This window comes from Gambusia affinis, linkage group LG20 (genome assembly GCF_019740435.1).
Source record: "Gambusia affinis linkage group LG20, SWU_Gaff_1.0, whole genome shotgun sequence".
NCBI lineage: Eukaryota > Metazoa > Chordata > Actinopteri > Cyprinodontiformes > Poeciliidae > Gambusia > Gambusia affinis.
The window spans coordinates 21796447-21817688 of record NC_057887.1 but is presented as its reverse complement, the minus strand read 5'-3'; the positions used below and the strand labels follow the sequence as shown (position 1 = coordinate 21817688).

At 39.0% G+C, this 21242-nt stretch overlaps 1 protein-coding gene across 2 annotated transcripts; it reads left to right on the top strand.

The window, feature by feature from the left end:
- Window positions 1-3806: 3806 nt before the first annotated feature.
- LOC122823616 (testicular acid phosphatase homolog) lies at window positions 3807-21123 on the top strand. 2 transcript variants are annotated; one of them, XM_044103433.1, is made up of 13 exons: window positions 3807-3912; window positions 6106-6265; window positions 6345-6468; window positions 8595-8690; window positions 11023-11109; window positions 12846-13001; window positions 13258-13356; window positions 15811-15906; window positions 16861-17029; window positions 18994-19091; window positions 19181-19287; window positions 19579-19760; window positions 20976-21123. In XM_044103433.1, exons 3-13 carry the CDS (start codon window positions 6385-6387, stop codon window positions 21083-21085), a joined length of 1284 nt encoding a protein of 427 aa, XP_043959368.1. In that variant the 5' UTR covers window positions 3807-3912; window positions 6106-6265; window positions 6345-6384; the 3' UTR covers window positions 21086-21123. The 2 variants fall into 2 exon arrangements, with proteins under 2 accessions (XP_043959368.1, XP_043959369.1); XM_044103434.1 differs by having other exon boundaries at window positions 3808-3912; window positions 16861-16993.
- Window positions 21124-21242: the final 119 nt, after the last annotated feature.

Sequence of the window (21242 nt, the reverse complement as noted above, 5' to 3'; positions counted from 1 at the left end):
AGAAAATGTACAAAAGAAACTCAATTCTTGGCTCCAAAGAGATTTATCAATTCAAGGAAGAATTTTATTAGCAAAAGCAGAAGGCATCTCCCGTTTAACTTATCCAGCTTTGTCTCTTTCTGTAAATAAACAAACATCTGACATCATTGATAAAATGCTTTACAGATTTGTATGGAAAAATAGAATTCATTATATCAGGAAATCAGTTTTAATGAACTCATTGGAACTTGGTGGCCTCAATTTTCTTGATTTTTCTACCTTAAACAACACATTCAAAATAAATTGGATTAAACAGTTTCTTAAAAATTCATCTTCAATCTGGAATTTTATACCAAACTATTTATTTTCAAAACTTGGTGGCCTTAATTTTATTCTTCTTTGCAACTACAACATTGGAAAACTCCCTATAAAGTTATCTAATTTCCACAAACAAATGCTTCTTTCCTGGTCTCTAATTTACAAACACAATTTTTCGCCCCATCGATATCATATTTGGAACAATGGAGACATTCTGTACAAACATAAATCTTTGTTCTTGGAAAATTGGTTTGAACGTGGAATCATTTTAGTTCAGCAGCTTTTCAGTCCTGATGGCGTCTTAATGTCATATTCTGAACTTCTAAAAAAGTTTGGTCTCCCCATCCCTCCTAAAGAATATGCTCTTGTTTTTGATGCCATCCCGTCTGGTGTCATAATGCTTTTTAAATCTTCTAGAACTTCTGTTCTGACTCCACCGGGTCTGGACCCTGCTAACACTAATGTTGGTCAAATCTGTTTTTCTACTATAAAACGAAAGAACAACCGTGATATACGTGCCTTATTCCAGAAGGACATTGTCTCTGCTCCAAATGTTTTCTCTTATTGGAATAACTTTGCCTCCAACCTGGACTGGGAAAAAATCTGGTGTCTTCCATCTAAATATTTGATTATTAATAAGATCAAAGAAGTATCTTTTAAGATGATCCATCGTATTTATACCTGTAAATTTTTACTGCAACTATACAAAAAAGACATTGACGCAAACTGTTCATTATGACAACTCCAGTATGAAAATCTCTGTCATTTATTCTGGTCGTGTAATTTCTCATATATTTTCTGGCAAGATATTTGTACATTTATTTCCCAAACAATTCTTGATGGCTTTTCTCTTAACTATATAAATGTGTTGTTTGGATTCTTCTCTTATCCCACTAATAAAACTAAACATTTTTATATTATCAATCTAATTTTATTCATCGCCAAATATCATATACATAAGTCTAAATTTTCAAATCAGAAACCTTGCTTTGCAGCCTTTAGAGAGGAATTCAAACAATATGTTAGATCTCTCGAATATTCAAAAAATAGAAAAGCCATTAAGACAATGGATTTGTGCTCTTACTTTAATATCTTTCTGAGTTAATTTTTCATTTATTTATTTGCTTTTCGATTTGTTTGTGCTTGATATGTAACACCCTGGCATTACTGTCTTTTCTATTTTATTACCCATTTGTGTTGTTAATTTTGCTTATTTGTAAACACCTTTATTATCAATTAAAAAAAAAACAAAAAAAAAACAAACTAAAGAATAACATAAGCTAACTAGCGCTGCCTAGCCCTGTTAGCAAAGGAAGAGAAAGGAAGACGTCATGGGGTCCTCAGAGGTTCTGATGTCCTCCAATAACGCCTGATTATTATTTTTTTACATTCTTTTTATGTCTGACGGTGTTGACAAAAACTTGGGACAAATTTCAATTGAGTTGTAAAATATATATAAACGATTTTTAATTCAATTTATTTGTACATTTATAATTATTTATTTGAATACTTATACGTAATTGTCATAATTAATTATCTTAGTATTCCTTTAATTGTTTAATTGTCTATTATTTTGTATTGAGTTCTGCTCCAGGACAAGGGATTTTACAAACACCATCCATCCACCTACTACAAAGTTTAAAATAATATTAAGCAAACACCAGGAAAACATACATTGTTGTGCTCACATGGTTCCAGGTTAGTTTAGTCAGATATTTAAAAAAATTATATTTTGTGTATATTTTATTCAAATTTTTTGCTTTATCCATAGGACCTATTTTGTCCCTCTTCTCAAGAATCTTTCATTTTTATTCCAAACTTTTGTTTGTGAACATATTTATGTGTAAATGAATGAAATAAACAAAATAAAGTAGAATAAATTAATTCAGATAAAAAACATCCTGTGTGCAGGCAGTTCTTCCCTTTCGGCAGGTTGGTTTCCTTTTTGGTCCCATCCTGCATGAATATATTGACATAAAGAGCTGATATTCCTGCCAAGAGGCCTTACTGCCAATTGACAGGCAGCAGAAAACTTATAAAAACGAAAGGTGTTAAGTCTCCTTCTATGTCCGCTTTATGATGATAAAACCTTTCACTACAGACTGAATCTGGTGTTTGCACAGCTTGTTAAGCTCAACAAATATGCAGAAAGTCGGAGAGAAGAGGACATGAGGGCTCCTTGCAGAGCACATGACTTTTATGGCCTGCTTTGCATCCTTCGATGTTGAGGGAAACAGCTTTCTTCTAATGGCTTACGATATATATGAGGAGATAATGAGATTGTGTTGGGTCCTGACAGAAGAGGATGATGACATCAATATGAAACAGCTCTGGTCTCCTCAATGGTCTCCGAGTGCATTCTGCGCTGATTTATCTGCGTCCTGTGGGCCATTGGACTCATTGCGGCGGCTTAGGCTGATTGAATCACTGCAAAATAAGAAGGTCGCCATTCAGCTCCAAACTGCCCATTTCTGCAGAGATGCGCCCGGTAGGAGGAGTCTCATCTGTGTCCTTTCCACTTATGATGCTCAGGAAATGAGTGAAGCTGCATGTTCTGTAGAGAAGGAACGGTTCTCTTCCTCACTGGAAAGTGTTGCGAGGAGAGCGTGTGTGACATGTGAGTTTGCGCCTTGCCTGGTGCAAAGAGGAAGGGGGTTTCACTAACACTGCTGCTACCATTAGCCTTAGCGTTGCTCACACATCTCCTCTTCTTAGGCTGCCTCCATCTCCCCCAGCCCAACCCGTTCTCCTTCCTCCATCCCCACCTTCTCACCACAACCTCCACCACGTCTCCATCCTCCCCCTGCTCCTCCTCCTCCTCCCTGCCTGGCTGCGTCCTCTCTTTCCTGTTCTTGCTGCAGTGTTGCTATAGCAGCGGAGAAATGTGGGAATACCTCTGTCCTTCACAGCACTGGAGAGGGGGAAATAGCAGCAGAGAGGAAGGATGGTAGAAAAACAGAGGTGAAGGTGGATGGAGGAAGAGAAAAGATGGAGGGAGGGAAGACAGCTTCCAATGGGCGCCACTTCTTCTTCTTTTTCTTGCTCTGCCCCCACATAAAGGGCGCCCTCGCATTGATATTCTGTCCCTGCGATGAAGAAGACGCCACAGTTGTCATGCTTGGAGGGATGTTTATGTGTGTGTGTGTGTGTGTGTGTGTGTGTGTGGGTTTCGACTGAGACAACATTGTGCCATGTTTCAAATCCATTTGAACCAATCCATTTCTGGATGTCTCCATTTGTAGTGAGGCTGCAGTTTCCATGACAACACCCAGACTAAAATAGCACCCCTCACACCTCCCTCCCCCCTCAGCATTCACGTCTGATGACAGTTCAACACAACACACACACACACACACACACACACACACACACACACACCTCTGCCCACATCTTATCTCCCGCTTTGCAGTCTCTCTGTCAACATGCATCAACCTCTGGGTCGCCATGACAACCGTCTTGAAATGACTACAATTATTTAATCCATGATCAAAAACAAACATAAACACAACAGCCGCTTGAGGGACAGGAAGGAGAAAGACGGATGTGATTTTGGGTTGAGTTTGTTCTCTGGAAACGGGAACACACTCGTTCTGTGACCCTTCAGTGAACTTATGTGTATGTAGATATATTTTTTTTCCTTTTGCGTCTATGCTATGATAAGGGGTGTGTGTCTTCATGTACCATATGGGGATCTGCGGCTGGTGTGAGCCTGTATGTCGCCTCCTGGATGGGTGCAGGTGGACTCACTGACCCAGTGGTACCGGTGTTCGGCTTTGCAAGGCTAACCAGTGTCGCCCTCCACGTTTCTGTGTGCACTTGCCAGCAAGGGGATTACTGTGCACTGCTGCGACAGAGAGAAAAATAGTCAACCAGATGGACATTGTGAGAGCTGTACAGTAAAGACCCACTTTAAAATGAAACACAACTTGGCCATTTCCTGTTTGGACCCGCCTTCGCTTTCAGATCTATTTTAATTCATCGCGACAAGGACTCAACAAGGTGTCAGAAACATTCCTAAGAGATTCTGGGCTGAAATAAAAACAACAGTACACATCCATGATGCAAATCTTCGTTTCCAGCAGTCAAAAATGTTTGCAAAACATAGCAAAATTACTCATAAAACACTGTATATTACTAAATTTGTCTAATTTATATGTAAAAATACAATATTTGTAAAGAAAACACAGAGCTGATCCTAACACAAGCACCAACAGAAAAAGGGGGCGGAGCTGTCAGTTACTGGTTGCGATGGTAACCACCTTCCAAAAAGCAGCATAAAACAATAAATGTCTAAATGAAATAAATACAAAGAATACATTCTAACAAGCTTCATATCTATAATATTGTTAAAATAATTATAACTACATGATTGTGCTATAAAATGGCACTATGTGCCCGGAAAATGCAAGCTAACTTCTTGTGTCGTTAGCAAGTCGAGTTAGCATTGAGCTATCAAGGGTATCGGCTAATATTCTTACTAAGTTCTGACTTCAGGTTGTTTTTTCTTTTAATACAAACTCCTTCTGCCTAAGTTGAGCTCCACAAATAGTTTTTGATAAAGCTAAGCGGAAAAAGATCCACCATCATAGAAGCTAGCTCATATTTTGTTTCACTTTCAAGTTTTTTAAAATAAAATGTTTCCTATTGTCGGCCCACAGGCCGTCTATTGACCCATATTTTCTAAATGACTTGGTTCTGCCTGTAAAACATGACATCAACACAGCTCACGCTCAGTAATCTCATTCTATATCCCACAAAGCTGCTTTGACACCAACACATACTTAAAGGCGTGCTAAGTAAGGGAAAACACCAGCGGCCCTGTCATTTTGGGCGAACCGGCAGCAGATGACGGTCGGCTTTAATGAGTGTTTGTGGTCAGACCTTCATGTGTGTTTCTACTCACCAGAACACAATTGGTGAAGTCAGGTGCATACATCAGCATTTTGCTCATTTCTTTGTCACCGAGGCGTAAACACAGATTGACAACATGTGACTTTGCCTTTAGGGACTAAACACTCGCTCCCTGAAGATCCAAGTCCGACTTAAATCTGTCAAAGTTGCGTTTTAGGTCCTGGACACAGAGGACGCACACTGTAAAACATCTGAAAATGCAATTTAAGTCAACAAGAAAAATGTTTTGGTTTTAACTCAGAAATAAAAGTTCATGAAGTTGATTTAACAACATGAGACAAGTTGTCTAAACATTGTTTTTTTAGTTCATTAATCTTGAATTGTGAGTTTTAACTTAATGCTGCAGTTTAAACCAAATAATTAAATCACAATATGCAATAAAATCTGACCTGATTTCTTTATTATTTTAGTCAAAATATCAAGTTAAAATAACTTATTTTAGTGTAGAATAAATTTAATTCTTGTTTCAAATCCCATGAACCAAATTTCTGATCTGATGATGAATTTTATTGAACATCTGAATGAATTGAGCTCAGAAACATTCAGTGTGATCAGGACATTATCCTCAAGCTTTGCAAACTGTCAGCTGCATTAAAATAAACATTTGCCTTAATAACACCAGAGTCACATCAAAGTAACGCTCTTCATCTCAGGATACAAAAACACGCCGCTAAGCATTCTGGGAAATAGTTCCCACTTTCAGTTCTTCTTCCAGTATTTTGTTAAATGCTAAACTAAAAACTCCAGTTTATTCAACTCTTAATAAAAAGTTAACACAACTTACTATCTTTTACAAACTCACCCAATTAGGCACAAAATCTAAGACTCACTAAATGTATTTGATTTAAAGAGTAAAAGATAGTAGGCACAACTAAATGTGGCTGAAATGTTTTACAGTGTGAAGGAGGGACAGAAAGATGAGGTCAGGTAGGAGGACTATAAAAGTTCTGCTTACCTTCAACAAAACAAGAGCTTAAACAAAGTCTGCAGAAGATGTGGGATGCACAGAAACTGCTTGGTCAAGAATTTGACTAAAACAGCAACATGTGTGTTTAAGGTAAACACCGATGGGAATTCAAATCATGTTTTGGGAATTAGTCCCATTATGATTCTGTAACATTTCCTCTTAAATTCAGGCGGGGGTTTTTCAGACGAAGCAGCGTTTTGTGTGTCGGCATGATGTGGACGACGCTGGGATGTTTCTACCTCCTCTGCTGCATCTGCTTGACCGAGTCCCAGCAGCTCAAGTTTGTTGTTGCTGTAAGTGAAACCACTGAAATCCTCAGTCATGACATACGTTCTCTTTTTTTCTCCTGTAATACATCACATACAAGATGTTTGCATAGTGCTACTGATAACAATTGTTTGTTAAACGCCATGATTTTAACATAATCTGACAGCCTGCTTTGATTTGCATTGTTGCTGATTACGCTGCCGTTTTCTGCCCAGTGAGTATTATTTTATTTACACTTTTATCACAAAGGATTACTTTGAGCCTAGCCTCAGACAGCAGCAAGCATATCTCTCCCAGACACTGCGGCTTTGTTCATAAACCTCTTTATGTAACACTTCAGCACACTGTTGAATTACTTAAGGAGGCACTACGCACAAAAACAGTCATGTATCCTTTTCAAGCAGTGGACAGATTTTAAAATAATGTTTTTAATTTTAATTCACAAAATTATGTTGTTCTTGGAATATTCAAATTATCTGAAAAATAACTTCTTATCTTCCTGTAGAAGTATAGAGAGACATATTTTAGGTTGTTTTATAAAGCATAGTTTAAATTAATAACAAAATTAACAAAATATTTTTCCAAGAGACGACAGGAAACACTCCAGGTGTGTAGAAACAGTGTGAGCGAAAGATAAACTCCATGAGAGGTTAGGCTGTAAGACACCAACTGAGAAACAAGCGCCTGGACATGAAAAGCATGTCCAGTAAATAAAATACCTGCGTCCCACTTCTCCACCACTTCCCCAGTAAAAGCAAAGCCATGTAGGACATGAAGGTGAACTGACAAAAGCAGGAATGGTGTGATGGGACAGCCGGCTGCAGAAACCACTCAGTATTACTGTAAATCATCCATGTTTCTAACGAATTCACACCAGAACCTGTGAGGTTATATTTAACTCATACGTAATATTACTGTACGCAGTACAGCTTTTTTTTTTTTTTTTTTTTTTACATTCGGTTGCAACGTTTAAAATTATTATTTTTATGGCTCTTAAATGAGCAAATTTGTACTCATTTGAAAAACACCAAGTCTTACCAAGTATTTTTAGTTTTGTTTCTATTGCAAATATCTTCTTATACTTAAAATAAGACTGAATTAACCTGCAGATAAAGGAGCTTGTTTTAATCCAACAGTTCCTTTATATTGATGAAAAAGTACCAGTTCCACTGGCAGATAAATTTACTTAAAACAAAAATTTCCCCATTTTTTAAGTGTAATAATCTGCCAGTGGAACTAGACCTGGGTTGCTAGGCGACGGGCGGAGCTTGACTGGGGTTGCCAGGTAACAGCGCCAATGGAACTAGAACTTTTTGATAAATATCAAGGAATTATTTACTTAAAACAAGCCTCCTTATCTAGTGGAAAGGTTAGTTTTATCTTAAATCAAGTGTACTAAAATATTTTGACTTGAAAAGAAACTAAAAAAACTTAAAATTTGTATTTTTGCAGTGTTAAAACTACAGGTTCTTTTTGTTTGGGGTCTATAGGCAGTTTAAAAAGTAAGTTAATGTGTGTTTGGTGTGATCAGGAGTGAATCAAATGTTTTCATAATCCAGTGAAATATAACTCAGGATTAAATCCCTCCTCACAGTCTACACTGTAAAACATTTGAGCCGCATTTAGTTACAATCTTCTACTTTTTAAGTTTAATTCATATTTTAAATTTAATTTATTCCACAGTAAAATAAGTTGTTATTTTAATTTGATACTGTGAGTAAAATAATAGAGAAATCAATTTAGATTTTATTGCATATTGGGATTTAATTAGGTTTAAATTAAGTTCAAGATTCAAGATTAATTAACTTAAAAAAAAACAATGTTTAGACAACTTGTCTCTTGCTGTTAAATCAACTTCATGAACTTTAATTTCTGAGTTAAAACCAAAATAATTTTCTTAATTAACTTAAATTTCATTTTCAAGGCAGCAGGTGGACTTTCATTTTGAAGTTAAACCAGGTTCTAATGTTTTACAGTGTGCAGGTTGGTAACACTATGACTCGTCTGCCTGCTCCTTAAATCCGGCCTGATCTGTTCCTAATCACCACTTTCTGTCTCACAGAGTTACTCCTTTAGCTAGAGGGCGTGATGAGCGCAGGAGCAGCAGCACGGCGCCTGAGTTCATGCAATATAATCTGTTCTGACTTTTAAGGTGTTCCGACACGGCGATCGATCGCCTATTGAGTCATACCCCAGGGATCCACATGGGGAGGAAGTCTGGGCTCAGGGCTTCGGACAGCTCACCGAGGTACATGTTGTTTCTTTCTGCTAAAACTTCCAGTTTGTAGGAGCATGAAGGGTAAAACAGGAGCAAACCAGAGAACAGGTTCTCACAGAATGATAACCTTGAGCAGAAGGTATCATTCAAAGGTGAGCCAACATTACATCTAGTAATCCAATAATTTTATCTGGGACATTAGCAATAAAATGTTCTAATAATATTTTCTTTAATATTTAAATTGGAGTAATTATTTGTCTATTTTGTATCAATTAGACTGCTGTACATATGAACCTCTCAATGCAGGGACAAATTATTTTTTTCTGATTCTGATGCATTTCATAAAAGTATTTTTATTTGCACATAAAAGCTTGTTGCATAAAATATGTTTTTGTTTGTTGTTTTAACACTTTGAAGGCAACAAACCAGTATTATAGGTTAATTACTCTGACTGTCAGCTGGCTGCAACTTCCTCCAATTTGATTATAAGTAACAATAACTTGCTAACTGTTTGTTATCATATTAGTTGCCTCACAGAGCTCCATGCCTCCCCCACTCAACTCCTTCAGACTAGCCAGCAGCAATCAGCAAACATCTGGTTCATACCATCTACGTCTCAGTTCAACACTCCCAGGAACAGTTATTAACGGCATAATGGAGAAACATTGTTGTGTTGAGGCAGAGTGTTGGAAAGAGGGCAACCTTCTTAAAGAGACAGAGGGCATTTTCAAGACATCAAATTGCAAAGCCAATTTTCTTCTAAGTTTGATCTATGCAGCATTTTTTCTAACGACAGAAAGTAACAAAATGACTTGATTGTGCTGTAAAATAGCACTAAGTGCCTGGAAAATACATAATATCCGCCCCGGAAGCATCACCAAACAGACGGATTTGTTAAGACATTTCAGAAAACTGGCCACTCTTCACTTCCTCTGGTATCTTATTCAAAACATTACATTTTTAACTTAAATCAAGGTAAAAGTTGAGATTATCAAACGACTATTTAACAGAGAAAGACGGTTGATGAGCTGTAAGGAAGTGGAACACAAATACAAAATAATTAAAGAAAAATCAACAAATATTTCATTTCTTAAACAGATGGGAAGCAAAGCCGGTTTTCTCTGTTCACAAAGATCGGAGTCGCCACTTAAAAATGTAATTTTACAGTTAAAATTTCACAGGTTTTTCTCTTTAACCTGAACCTCCACTTCACTGTCAGGTTGATCAGATTCAGCTGAGCAGAAAGACAAACGATTAAACATTAACAAACCTGCTATTGTTCTCGCATGCTTTCTGAAATATGCATTGTGTTTTCGTGTCTTTTTCTATTTTTAAATGCTCGGTTTAATGTTCGGTAGTTCAATGTGACACAGCTGCTAAAATTTAAATCCCACCATATAAAGTTAAATGACGCCAAACTGCAGAACGGCTTTCAGATCAACTGGAACAGATTTAATGAAAATTTACTGCAGATTATAATGTTTTACTGTTTCTAACAAACTAATATGATAAAATCATTTCCTGTGCCTTGGAGGATTTTTACTCCCTGAGCCACAAATTCAATATTTTCATTGTGACAAAAACACAATAAGGGGGAAGAAAGATGACAGATTTTAGATTGTTGACAAATAAATGTATGAAAGTGGGATACATGTGTTGGTTTTTATGTTTTCTTAGATCAGCAGCATTTAAATTCAGGTTAAATCACTCACTCTGTTTGCTAAAGAAGTGATTTATCACGGCAGTTTGAGAAATCAGGGCCTCGGGGTCAAAGGTCATTCATGTTTAGAGGTTTCGCTCCACGCTCCTGCAGAAACACACATTTATTTAAGTCCAGTTTTCTTGCAGAGTTTTGTGAAGTAGACAAAATATTGTACTCAAATAAGAGTAGCTGTACTTCAACATGTTTCTACTCGAGTAAAAGTAAAAAATAGGCAGAAATTAGAAATTAGTAAAGTAAGAGAAAAAAGGATTTGGTTAAAATGTCTAGTAACTGATTAAATGATCAATCATTAATATTTAAAAATTACATCGTGAGACAGACCAAAATATAAAGTTAGGTGGCAAATTAAGTGACAAAATCAGGCAAAAGAAATTGTTTTGCAAATCAGTTTCTGTCAATAAAAACAGCAGGTGTGTTTCTGTCTGGTGGATCTTTGGGTAAAACATTTTTGCTTTTCATTCAGTGGGAAGAAAATCCAGAAATCTTACTCAAGCAAGAGTAGAAATACTTCATAATAAAATTACTGAAGTAAAAGGAAAAAGTACAAAAAGGTTTGGTGTGTTTACTGTGAATTTGTCATGAGATCCTGACGAGGCGTTCAGGGTCCATGTTTCCTGCTGTTCTCTGCTTCCCTTCCAGCTGGGCATGAAGCAGCACTTTGAGCTGGGCAGATTTCTACGCAGGCGCTACGGAAACTTACTCAGTGAGGAATACAGCAGCAAAGAGGTGTGTGTGTGTGTGTGTGTGTGTGTGTGTGTGTGTGTTTGTGTGATTCCTCACATCTCTTTTCCAGCTCTGCTCTAACATCTGGATTCCCATGTACGCTGCTGCTGCAACATGCCACAAGTTTTGCATGTCTTTGCCGTCTGCGCTGCATGCAGTAATTTAATGAGAATGACACATTGTGGTCGTATCGCCGCCGTGGCCTTGTTGTGTGCTGAACGGGGGGATAAGGAGCCCTGGGCGCCACAGTTTGTACTGTATACACTTGGCAGGATGTAGGGTTGAGTGAGGCTGCAGGCTCAGCAGACTGTCATCATCAGGGCATGATTTCTGCTTCCATTCCCTCGTATTGTCTCCAAACTCTCCCCTTCCTCCTTCTCCTGGTTTATAGTTAACATGTAATTAATATGAAAACACCAACTCTTCTCAGTACCTGTCGTTGGTAATTTGCCTCCGATTCGCTCTCAGCTTGTACTGAGCTTTCCCCCTGTGCTGCCACGTCTGCTTTCATTTCACCAAACAGGGGGAAAAGGAGGATTTTTGGTGTCACAGAAACATCTGAGCTTATCAGAGGGATTTACTGTGTACAAAAAACTGACACAGAGTGACAGAGGGAGGGAGACGAGCAAAGGCTGGTGTCAGAGGAGATCACAGCCAGCCGGATCTCCCACCTTCCTCCTTCCCGCATTTTTTCAAATGCTTGAAAAATGATGATGGCTCAGCTGACCCACATACAGCAGGGCAGAGATTGTGCATCGAAATTCACGTTTTTATTGGACAATGATAGAAATATAATCCAATCGACGTCTTTAAAACTTGTAGTTGTGGTGTAATGTGCTATAAAAAAAGACTTTTCCTTTTCCAAATCATGTGAAACCCAAGAATGTGTCTGAATCCTGCAACGGCGTGTTGGGGAATCTGTAGATGGAAAGAAATGGAGCAGTGAATTTAGAAATTAATCTCAGGAATTTTCTGAGTTCAAAAAGTTTAAATTTAGCAAGAAAATAGATTAATCTTAGATATTTTCTACAATTCTTTCAGACTTTTTGACTGTAGAAACTTTCTGAGATCAATCTCAAATTTTCTAGTTCTTTTCTAGAATTTTTTTTTGGGACTTTTTCAAGATCAGAAAATTCCAAGTTATTTTCTAGGAAATGAATCTTGATATTTCTGAGGTTGTTTCCTCCATGTTTCCTCCGTGTTTCCTCCATGTTTCCTCCATGTTTCCTCTATGTTTCCTCCGTGTTTCCTCCGTGTTTCCTCCTTGTTTCCTCCGTGTTTCCTCCGTGTTTCCACCGTGTTTCCACCGTGTTTCCTCCGTGTTTCCTCCACGTTTCCTCCGTGTTTCCTCCATGTTTCCTCTATGTTTCCTCCGTGTTTCCTCCGTGTTTCCTCCGTGTTTCCTCCATGTTTCCTCTTTGTTTCCTCCATGTTTCCTCCGTGTTTCCTCCTTGTTTCCTCCGTGTTTCCTCCGTGTTTCCACCGTGTTTCCTCCGTGTTTCCTCCACGTTTCCTCCGTGTTTCCTCCGTGTTTCCTCCATGTTTCCTCTATGTTTCCTCCGTGTTTCCTCCGTGTTTCCACCGTGTTTCCTCCATGTTTCCACCGTGTTTCCTCCATGTTTCCTCTATGTTTCCTCCGTGTTTCCTCCATATTTCCTCTGTGTTTCCTCCATATTTCCTCCGTGTTTTCTTTGTGTTTCCTCCATATTTCCTCTGTGTTTCCTCCATGTTTCCACCAGCTTTATGTCCGGAGCACAGACTACGACCGCACTCTGATGAGCGCCCAGGCCTGCCTTGCTGGGATGTTCCCCCCCACCAGACGCCCGCCTCCCATCATGCCCCAGTTACTGTGGCGGCCCATTCCAGTGCACACCGTCCCCAGGGCCCAGGATAAGGTGGGCTGCTGAGCCAAATAAATATTTCCTTTTCATCCAGCAGCCGTGCACAGCTGTACCCAAACCCTGCATAAATTTAGTGGGGTCCCCGGCTTCATGCTGCTGCCACAGTTCCAGCTGAACTTGACGCCATCCAGGGCCTGTTGTTTTACAGTGTAAAGCGACGGTGTATTTATACTCCGAAGATTGCAGAGCTTAAAGTAAATGCTTCTTTACTTGTCTGTCTTTTTAATGCTTTCATTCTCTGTTGTTGAAGCTTTTGAAGTCTCCAGGCAAAGACTGTCCGAGGTTCAGAGCTTTGATGACGGAGACCTTCGAGAGCGCCCCCTACCAGAGGTTCCTCCGGGCTCACCAGGTAGGATGGACCCCAAAAATGACAAACTCCACCTGGGAAAACCCCTTTTATCCATCTGTCTGGTGCCACAAATGTTGACATATTTGATTCAGATTTAATGGTTTTAATGGGCATAAATGTGTGAAAACGTCAGGAAGTTTGAATACATTTGTAAAGCACGGTTGAGTATATATATATAAAAAAAAACAAGAAAAAAAACACAAGATTTTAATAACAATTTTAAAAACTGACTTGTTTTTAGAATCAAATGATTCACCAATCAGAAAATTAGTTTCAAGCATCTTCGGTCAAATTCTCCAGACCAAATTTCATGCTAAATTTTAGACGTTCATAAATTTTTCATATTACGGAATCATTAAGAAAAATGTGTGATTTCACAAATCTCTAATTATCTTTTAAAACCTCGGCTAAGTATGTGTCTTTAAAAACACTCAAATTCAGTCCAGAATCAGATTTTAATTTAGCGCCAACTTCACTGTGAAGCTGGAGATCTCCAGCGTTAGCCTCGTTAGCTAACGGCTACATACAGATATGAGGCGGTAAAGTGCGATGCTCCTTTTCCCCCCATTTATAAAATCCACATATAATCAATAAAAACCCTACGTGGGGTGCAGCAGACATAACTTTACTTGTTTTCTGAATGCATGACGCCCCGCAGGAAGTAGCACCCTGGGTGGAGAGCTAAATTTCCAATTAAAACCCTCAGCATCCGCTGCAAACAAATATGAATCTGAATCTCTAATTTTTGCTTCTGGTTACACAGAAGTTAGCATTAGCATTGCATCAATAGCTGCCACAAACCTCGGCATTAAAAGCAGAAAGTTTTTTTCTTTTTGTCCTGCAGCAAAGAAATGAAGCAACTGGATTGAAATGATTCATATGCAGGCAGCAGGTTATCTGAAGAAAACTTATTTACGTCGTCTGGTTCCACCTCAAGAAGGTCGTCACCTTTCCTTCCTGTTTTCGTCGGCTCTTTCCCGGAGCCATGTCCCTGTGAACTTGTGAAATCTTGTTTATCGCTCATTAATTTCATAGCAGATTTACACAATCCTGCTGGATTTACTGCTAAACACTATTTTTGTAATTTCGCCTGTTTGGTATGTAAACTGGCAAACAAAATTGCGCATTTTTTGGTGAAATCGCTGCAGTTCCCAGAGGCTGCCGCTGCCGCCGCCGACACAATCAGCACTTCCAGTGGACGTGTTAGTTATGCACCAGGCATCGTGTCCTCTCGCTGATTTTCTCAGGCACGGTGACTCCAGTGCCTACAAAAAGCTGCACAGTGCAATTTCTCTCACATTCTCAGAGACACTAATTAACGGTTGGATTAAATTAGATAAGGAATTACAATGAAACAGTTTTAATTAAACCGAGTCCCATGCGCTGCTTGCTAAGGAGGTGTTGGAGATCAGGCCGGGGCCGCTGCTGTTAAATATGAACACCGTCTGCTGTACCTGCAAGAACCGGGTGGAGACGTTTCACACTGTCCGTTTTTCATCTTAGAACCAACACGTTTCATACACAGTGATTCACAGCAATGAATAAAGGTCAGAGAAACGTAAACAAAGTCAAGACTCAAAGGGGGAAATTGAACAACTATGTAAAAATTGGAGACATATTTAAGATTTAGATGAAGAGAAAAAGAACTGCAAATAAATTTGAGGCTTTTGTTGATTTATGGAAAATATAGGCCCAACTTTTCAGCTCAATCAATTCATTTTCCACCTGGTTGAGTTTTAGTACCATCAGTTAAATTTGAAAATCAGTTTGTGTGTTTGATACCATCCATCCATCCATTTTCTTTTCACCCTTTGTCCCTAACGGGGTCAGGAGGGTTGCTGGTTCCAATCCCCAGCTACGTTCTGGGCGAGAGGTGGGTCACCCTGACAGGTCGCCAGTCTGTCGCAGGGCAACACAGAGACACACAACCATTCACACACACACTCACACCTAGGGAGAATTTAGAGAAACCAATTAACCTGACAGTCATGTTTTTGGACTGTGGGAGGAAGCCGGAGAACCCGGAGAGAACCCACCATGCACAGGGAGAACATGCAAACTCCATGCAGAAAGACCCCGGGCCGGGAATCGAACCCAGGACCTTCTTGCTGCAAGGCAACAGCTCTACCAACTGCACCACTGTGCAGCCCAATTTGATATCAAAACATCCAAATGTGTTCAAGTTTCAAGCAGCTGGCTTTTGACTTTTCTTATTTAATTCAAACACTGAAATTGTGAAACTGTGTTTTTTCAACATTAGCGGAATATTGACAACGTTTGTAACGGAAATGCAGCTACTGTTACCGTGACATGCAGCCACATAATGGCTTAAAAAAGCGCAGACAAGATGCAGTACACTCAGTAACATCTAACTAAATATAAGTGTGTGTATGTGTGTATGTGTCATTTTGACTGGAGAAAATCCTGATCTAAATTCTTCTGTTTGACCTGCAGGGCTTCGTGGAGAGGCTTTCTAACCACACCGGTTACCCCGTGTCCCGACTGGTTGGCAAAAAGATCTGGAGGGTTCACGACACTCTGACCTGTCAGGTTGGTTTTTTATAAGGTTTCGAAATTAAAGTTAAATTAAATCGAACACATTTTTCCCCATTTCAACCACAAACTTCAGTTTGTTTCATCGGGATTTTCTGCGTAAATGTCAAGTGGAAGAAAAATTATACAGGCTAAAGCTGGCAAGCTAAATTTTAGCGGTGGTGGCAGCATCATGCTGTGGGAAAATGAAAAATGGAAACAAATATCCACTGCTTTGTGTCCCAAAGTACAAAAAAATTCAGTTTGAATGAATACTTTTATACACCCCTCTGTATTCATGCTTTAGTTATCTTTAATTTATTCAAGAAAAATTTACAAGAAAAATCACCTGTTATATCATATTTATATTCTATATATATATAATTACATTTATATATATAAAATCATATTTTTTCATAGATCATAACTAAAATTTTCCAAAAATTCAGTATAAGGAGCCAATCATTTATTTTTCTTTGCACTGATTGGCTGTTTTTCCAAATGCAGACTGTTACTGTTAGTTTATGTTTTAGTCCTAAGATGTTTCTCACTCTGTGAATTAATGCATATTTAGTGTTTGAACTATTAAAATAAGCAGTTCTAAGAGTTTCTTAAGCATTTCTTGCCTCTAGCTGGGGATCAGAAGCAGAAAATAATAAAATAAGGGGAAAATAGTTTTCTCTTAATGGATAGTGATAATGTTCATACTTCCAGTCAGACTTGAAATGGAGAACATATGGAAATTTAGTAATTAAAGTACTCTGACATGGGAGCTTTCTGGGCCAGGTTGCTCTCGCTCACTCACACTAGCAAAATGAGCATCTGTTATCTTCCTACTCTAATCTAAAAATAGACGGGATCACAGAAACAATGTAACGCAGCAAATTAGCCCCCTTTTCTTTCTCTTTTTATTTTTATTTTACATGTCCACGTGTCGGTGTAACGTAACTAATGGCAGTTTTTCATGCACAGAGGATCCATAACTTGACTCTCCCTCGCTGGGCCACGCAGGACGTCCTGGAGACGCTGCGGAGGATCGCTTCCTTCGAGGTCACATACAGCATCCTGAGTCACAAGCGGAGAGAGAAGGCCCGGCTCTCTGGAGGTGGGAACTCACTTTACACTGTAAAACTGAAACTAGGTGAGCCACATTTAGTTGTCTACTATCTTCTACTCTGTAAGTTAAATAAATGTGGCGAGTTTTCCATTTTTTTTAGACTTTTTATTCATTTTGTCAAACCTCCCAGAGTTGAATAAACTAAAGTTTTTAGGTTAACACTTAAAAAACTGAAAGAAGAAAAAGACAGGAGTGGGAACTATTTCCCAGAATGCTTAGCAGCGTGTTTTTGTATCCTGAGATGAAGAGCGTTACTTTGATGTGACTCTGGCATTATTAAGGCAAATGTTTATTTTAATGCAGCTGACAGTTTGCAAAGCTTCAGGATAAAGTCCTGATCACACTGAATGTTTCTGAGCTCAATTCATTCAGATGTTCAATAAAATTCATCAGCAGATCAGAAATTTGGTTCATGAGATTTGAATAAAATTATTCTACAGTAAAATAAGTTGTTATTTAAACTTGATATTGTGAGTAAAATAATAGAGAAATGTGTCTCTTTAACTGGGTGAGGAAATTTTTTTTTCTTTCATTTTGTGAAATAATTATTTGGTTTAAACTGCAGCATTAAGTTAAAACTCACAATTCAAGATTAATGAACTTAAAAAACAATGTTTAGACAACTTGTCTCTACACTGAAGAAAAAAACAATTTTCTTGTTCTTGTGAACTTTCATATACAAGTTAAAACACCTTATAATGTTTTACAGTGTACTGGCTGTAAGTAAGATTATATACAAATTTCTAATTTAAGTGGACAGAAACCCCAAGGTTAAATCCTAGGATCCTTCTTATTTAATATTTACATGTTCCCACTATCTCAGTTTATAACATGAAATAAGATTAATTACCATAACTACGCGGTAACATACACAGCTGTACATTATGATGTCACCAGGTGACTCAGAATCCTCCAATCACTGAACAGATGCTTAGAAAAGATAAATGTGTGGATGTGCCAAAACTTTCTCCAGCTCAACAGAAACAAAACTGAAGTTATTATCTTTGGACCTAAAGAGGAACGATCTAGAGTCAGTGCACAGCTTCAGTTATTACAACTAAAAACCTGGGAGTTGTGATGACCTCTGACCTGAACTTTCAGAGCCACATAAAGACAGTTACAAAAACATCTACAGAAACTCCTCCATGCATTTATCTTTAGTCACATTCATTACTGTAATAGTTTCTTCTCAGGTCTGAATAAAAAAATCAATCAGATCCAGAACGTTGCTGCTGCTGTTCTGACTAAAACCAGGAACACAGAGAACATCATCCAGTTCTACAGTCCAGAGAGAACAGACTTTAAAATACTGATGTTAGTTTAGAAATCACTGAACGACTTAAAGTTCTGCTGCTGCTGGATCAACCTTCCAGACCCCTCAGCTCTTCTGGTTCTGCTCTACATCACAACCAGAACCAAACAGCATTCAGTTTCTGTGCACCACAAATCTGGAACAAACTTTCAGAAAACTGCCGAAACACTGAGTTTATTTAAATCCAGACTAAAACTCCCCTTGGTTAGAGTTGGTTTTGAAACATAATCAATGAAGCAATAATCAATGATCTGATGTGTAACGATCTTAAAATGAAACGCTTCAGTTGTTGACTGTGTTTCTGTGACTTTGTTTTTAATGACGTAAAGCACTTTGAACTGCCGTGTTGCGGAAATGTGCTGTAAAGATGAAATTAGATTTTATCTGCACCACAGTGCGGAGATAACTATTACAAGGTGTGTGTGTGTGTGTGTGTGTGTGCGTGCGTGTGTGTGTTTGTGTGTGTTTGTGTGTGTGTGTGTGAAGCCGTGTAACCTATGTGGCTGCTGCCCCATTCTTTGTTTTCGCCTCAAACGAGCGAAGTGCAGCGTTGGCTCTCGCGGCGGAAGAGTCGCACGCTGATGGGCCGGAGGAAGCGGCTCAACGGGGTCAAGAGGATTCTGTTGGTGTCTGCGGAAAACGCATTTGCTCTGTTGACTCTGTGTTAATTTGCCAGGGGTGTTGCTAAACGCCATCCTGAGGAATTTCTCCGACGCCATTGAGCGCAGCAGCAGCAGCGGCGGCAGCGCGCTGAAATTCATTATGTACTCAGCTGTAAGTTCAGCGTCTCATAAACTGGCTATCTGTGTCGCGAAGCGCTGCTTCACATCCCCTCACGTCCTCACTGCTTGCACTTATCCTAGCATGACTCCACACTCATCACCCTGCAGGCAGCGCTGGACGTCTACGACGGCCTACTGCCTCCCTACGCTGCCTGTCAACTCTTTGAGTTCTACCAGGAGGATGATGGGTAATGACTTCCTTCCAGTCTGTTCTCCACGCACTCTGCTATTTGCATATTCAAGCGCGGTATCTAGGTCAGACGCGCACACACATACACACTCACACACACTTTGAGTTATTGCATTCTTCTTTTTAGTTGAATGAACCATTCAAATATATTTTCCTTTTTAAAATCCGATGGAGGCCGGGCGTCCGTCCAGCGCCGCTTTGGGCAAATTAGCACAGAATGCAAAAAGCCCATTTACATAACACTTCCCACAAGTGTCATCTTATTGTGCTCATGCTAATAATCACCCAGATCCTATTCAGTGGAGCTGCATTACCGTAATGAATCCTCGTCCGAGCCCTACCCCAGCCGTGTGCCGGGCTGCGGCGGCCTGAGCCGCTGCCCTTTGGCCTCCTTCACAGAGCTGGTGCGCGACGTGATGCCGGATGACTGGGAGGCCGAGTGCGGCGTCAGGACCAGGTGGTCCAGCACAGGTAGGGGGAAACGGTTCTACCGTAATTACGTTTAAAAATCAGATTGCATCAATATTTTACTACACAGAACAAATGTACCATAATTTCCGGACTATAGAGCGCACCTGATTATAAGCCGTACCCCCCTACATTTTAAAGGAAACACATTTTGTACATACATAAGCCACACCGGTGTATAAGCCGCATGTGCCTACTTGAAACATGAGATATTTACAAAGAAAGATGGTACACAGAAGGTGTTTTTAAAGTTTTAATAATATGCTGTAGCTTTTCTTTCTGAGCAGCAGCAATATAGCAAAACAACACTAACAGGGCTGGTTTAAATAACATACGGTTAAAAGTCACGGAGAGCCGTCATCCTCTTCCTCCTGTGCACTGAAACCATGGAAGTCTTCTTCCTCACTGTCTGTTTCCTTCTTTATCGGCTCGATTGCTTTTAACTTGAAAGCTGCATATGCATTTCTTCTTGCATTCTCCATGATGAGGGTCTGTTCAAGCTAATTTTATTTATGCACAAAGCACGATGTTACATTAGTCTTCCTCTACAGATATATTCCAGCTGTCTCACGCTTACCTTTTCTGCTCCAGCGCCCCTACTGGCCGTTAGAACAAATTCATAAATAAGCCGCATTGTTGTATAAGCCGCAGGGTCAAAAAACGTAAGACAAAAGTCGCGGCTTATAGTCCGGTATATGTTTCTCTTGGGCTCGATTGAATACATTTATTTCCAGTTACAGGATTTGGGTCACTTTGTTTCAAAATGTTTGCAAGTTTAAGAAAGGATAAAAGCTGATTTGGATTTTCAGTTTAAGTCTCTTGGTTTTTACCTTTTGCTAAAACTTGGTTACAAAAGACAAATACGTTGTTTTCAGTTCATCATGTAGTTAAAGTGTTTTGTAGAGACCTATAAGCTTCGTTTGAATTCTGTCCTCCTTTTTAACAGAATAATAAAAAACAAAACAAAAAACCACCTAAAGATCAGAAGTTTGATGACAGCTTGAGCTGTTTCACTTCATAATTATGTTTTGTTTTGGTCCATTTCATAAAATTCATATGAAAACACAAAAACATTTTTGGCTTGATGTGACAAAAATCAAGGAGTATGAATACTTTGTTTCTGAAACAGCTAATCTATTTCATAATCTTTTTTTTTTTTTAATCATTATTTTAACAAAAACGTATAAACGCCTAAAAATGAACTGTTGTTTCCTGCAGGTATCATTACAGCTCTTGCAGTTGCAGTGGGGCTCCTGGGAGTGGCGCTGTTGTGCAGCATAGCGGTGGCTGTCCACCAGCGGACAGCGTCCTACTCCAGGGACCTGTAGAGCAGAAAACCACCAGATGTGCCAAAAATAAGAAAAACTACCAAGTATTTAACCAACCAAAGTTCAGGAGTTTGTTTTCTCATTCTAAGAATATTGTGTCTGAATATTAATGTGACTAAAATAATCCACGATACATTTGAGAAATTTAAACAGAAAT

Coding starts and splice junctions, on each gene's coding strand:
- LOC122823616 (XM_044103433.1), top strand. CDS start 6,385: ATGATGTGGACGACGCTGGGATGTTTCTACCTCCTCTGCTGCATCTGC. Junction 11,110..12,845: donor AGGAATACAGCAGCAAAGAG/GTGTGTGTGTGT, acceptor TGTTTCCACCAG/CTTTATGTCCGGAGCACAGA. Junction 13,002..13,257: donor TCCCCAGGGCCCAGGATAAG/GTGGGCTGCTGA, acceptor CTGTTGTTGAAG/CTTTTGAAGTCTCCAGGCAA.